The following is a 3,187-nucleotide window of genomic DNA, read 5'->3' on the forward strand; positions in this document are numbered from 1 at the left end:
AGGGGAATTCCACTCATTTTCAACATTTTACAACATTTTTGTCATTAATATACCTTAGAGTTGTGTGGAAATAATTAAAAAAAATGCCCCCCATTCTGTGTTTCCTACCGTAGGTCTGAAAAAAATCAAATCAGATCAAATTTAGCCCAAGGAGTGTTTTTGTGCAAAACTAAACTGAGCGATAATGTCACTACTGTATTTGAACTTTTTCTTTCTCCGTTTAGGCACCATGCCATCGTGTCCTGCACGGGGAAGGTCCTCATTCCTGGGAGTATGTCTGGTCTCCTTGCTGCTCCCATGGCCCTGCGAGGCAGGGAGGATCCTGGTGTTCCCTGTAGATGGGAGCCACTGGATCAACATGAAGGTCATGATTGAGGAACTCCATGCCAGAGGACACCGCATGGACGTCATAAGAGCGTCCAGCAGCTGGTACATCAAAGCTGATTCACCTCATTACCACACCATCCACATACCACAGGAACCTGTTTTTGAGGACATTTTCGGGGAGTTCTTGGATATTAACTTTAAGGTTTGCCACGACAGTGGGTCCATCTTGTTTGGTCGATTGATTGATTCTTCACTCTATCACACAGTCAAATAATCAATACGTGTCTAATGATCAAAATAATGGTCAGAAACGTATTCATTGATTCATTAACACTTCACTGCATTAACAAATCACTCATTTAAGCATTAATTAATCAAATTATGTACCGGTATTTTACTATTTTTCTCTTTTGCAGGCGCAGCAGAAAAGCACCTCAGCACTCACACTCATTAAACTCGCCAAGGACATGTTCTCCATGATGTCCAACATCCATTATCTAACCGGTGAAATGGTCATTCAAATGCTTGAGGACGAAAACCTGGTGACGTACTTGCTGGACGCGAAGTATGACCTGGTACTGACGGACCCCGTCATCGGAGCTGGAGCCATACTGGCCAAGTATCTCAAGCTCCCACTCGTGCTCAATGCCCGCTGGAACATTGGTGGGGAGGGACATTTCGACATGGCTCCTTCTCCTCTCTCATACGTCCCTGTGCCGGGATCCGGCAACACGGACAAGATGAATTTCATGCAGAGGGTCAAGAATATGCTGTTCTACGGCCTCATAGTCTTCCAGCAGAGGGTCCTCGTGGGGCGCCATTACAACGCCGTCTGTGACAAATACATAGAGGGCGGATGTGACATCATGGTGCTCCATCAGGAGGCCGACATATGGCTGTTCAGGACAGACTTCGTGTTCGACTTCCCTCGGCCCACCATGCCAAACGTCGTCTACATAGGAGGGTACCAGTGCAGCAAGCCGAGCCAGCCGCTGCCGGCAGAGTTGGAGGAGTTTGTCCAGAGCGCCGGTGAGCACGGCGTGGTCCTCATGACTCTGGGCACCTTGGTCAAGGCTTTACCGAGTGAGATCGCCGATGACATCGCCAGCGCCTTCGCCAAAATGCCGCAGAAGGTAACAGTCGTTTAGGCATTTTTCATGTGGTTCGTGACATTCAATCAATATTAAACTAAACTTCAATTCATTCAATCAAGGTCAATCGATCAGTAATTAAAACTCATTCTAGGCGTGACTGCCATTCAAACGTGTATCGCTTCTGGAGAACTGGTCCTCCAATTGACTGCACTCATACACCAAATGCCCTTTTCAGCAATGCACGTACTTAGAAGCATGAATGAATAGTTCTCAAGATAGTCATGAACACAGCCAGAATGTTTAGTTTGCGGACAATTTAAATGAATTAGAAAGAAGTGTCTGAAAAATCAAAAACTAGTGTGCAGTTTAAAGTTATTTTCTTTTTTGGTCTTAATATCATTGTCAGGTAATATGGAGGCACATCGGTGAACGTCCTTCTACTTTGGGCAACAACACCCTGATAGTGGAATGGATGCCCCAGAGGGACCTGCTGGGTCACCCCCAGATCAAGGCCTTCGTCGCTCACGGAGGAACCAACGGAGTCCAAGAGGCCATTTACCACGGAGTGCCCGTTCTCGGCATACCCCTGTTCTTTGACCAGCATGACAACCTGCTGCATCTGCAGGAGAGAGGAGCTGCAAGGATCATAGAGCTCGCCAACGTCAACGGGCGCACGTTTGAGCAGGGTCTAAAGGAGGTGCTCCACCAAGACTCCTACAGGGAGAACATGCAGAGACTCTCCCGTCTGCACAGGGATCAACCCATCACACCCATGGACCACGCCATCTTCTGGGTGGAGTTTGTGATGCGTCACAAAGGGGCAGCTCACCTGCGTACTGAGGCCTACAGGATGCCGTGGTACGCATACTACTCTGTGGATGTGTTCCTGTTTCTGCTGACCGCTGTAGGTCTCCTCATGTTCACTACTGGGATCATGTTCAGGTTCCTGTGCTGCAGAGGAAGGAGGAAGATGATCAAGGATAAGCAACAATGACCAAAGAAAGTAGATCTTTAAGTAGACAATACTTTGAGTTCCGTATGTCTTTGAACGACACTTACATCACTAAATTGATCACAGATCCTACGAGCCAATTCTTAGACATCAGAATCCGTTTTACTAGTCGTGTGGAGTAGGCTATTATATGTATAATATGAGGAAATATATTTTGGCATCGGAGTTATCCTGGCAACACTGATGGGAACTTCAAGCAGCATCTTGAAGGGCTTCGTAGAGAGTCGTGTTTTGGTATTGCTATAGTATTGACTTCCAATAAAATGTTCTTCTAAAAATGACGTGATTAAAGGTTTTTGATGGAGAAGCCTGAATCATTGACCTATGAGGAAAAACTAACATTGCATACTGGTCTGGTGCCTCAGTGCCTGGGGCACAAATGTTAAGAACCTTTTGTGTTTGTGGAAAGTCTGAGAAAACGTAATTATACCAGTGATGTCACATATTCTTTTCACTTTGGCTTGGATGTTTGTCTCATTTCATGCAATGGTTCAGATGAGTAAATAAATTGTATCTAAAATAGCCAAGCTGGTGCTGTTGAAACGGAGTGAAAGCACTAATACTTAAACTCGAGAAAAGTCCTGAAACTGCAGCAGAGAACGTATTCATTAAAAGAAACAAACAGCAGAGTTGTCATTTAATCTGACTCTCTCTATATACCATATCCCACTCCCATGAGATATTATAAACTTGGGTCCGAAGTCCGATCATCTGATGAATGTAGCGTAATCTAAATAATTACCCATTGTTTTGT

At 45.2% G+C, this 3,187-nt stretch overlaps 1 protein-coding gene across 1 annotated transcript; it reads left to right on the top strand.

Annotated features, from left to right (window-relative positions):
- Positions 1 to 229: 229 nt before the first annotated feature.
- Positions 230 to 2,415, top strand: LOC308327499 (UDP-glucuronosyltransferase 2C1-like; the record flags this gene model as incomplete). Its single annotated transcript, XM_080781021.1, has 3 exons — positions 230 to 529; positions 744 to 1,460; positions 1,828 to 2,415. 3 exons carry the CDS (start codon positions 230 to 232, stop codon positions 2,413 to 2,415), a joined length of 1,605 nt encoding a protein of 534 aa, XP_080637147.1.
- Positions 2,416 to 3,187: the final 772 nt, after the last annotated feature.

Source organism: Protomyctophum bolini (assembly GCF_963924005.1).
Source record: "Protomyctophum bolini genome assembly, chromosome: 13".
Classification (NCBI taxonomy): Eukaryota; Metazoa; Chordata; class Actinopteri; order Myctophiformes; family Myctophidae; genus Protomyctophum; species Protomyctophum bolini.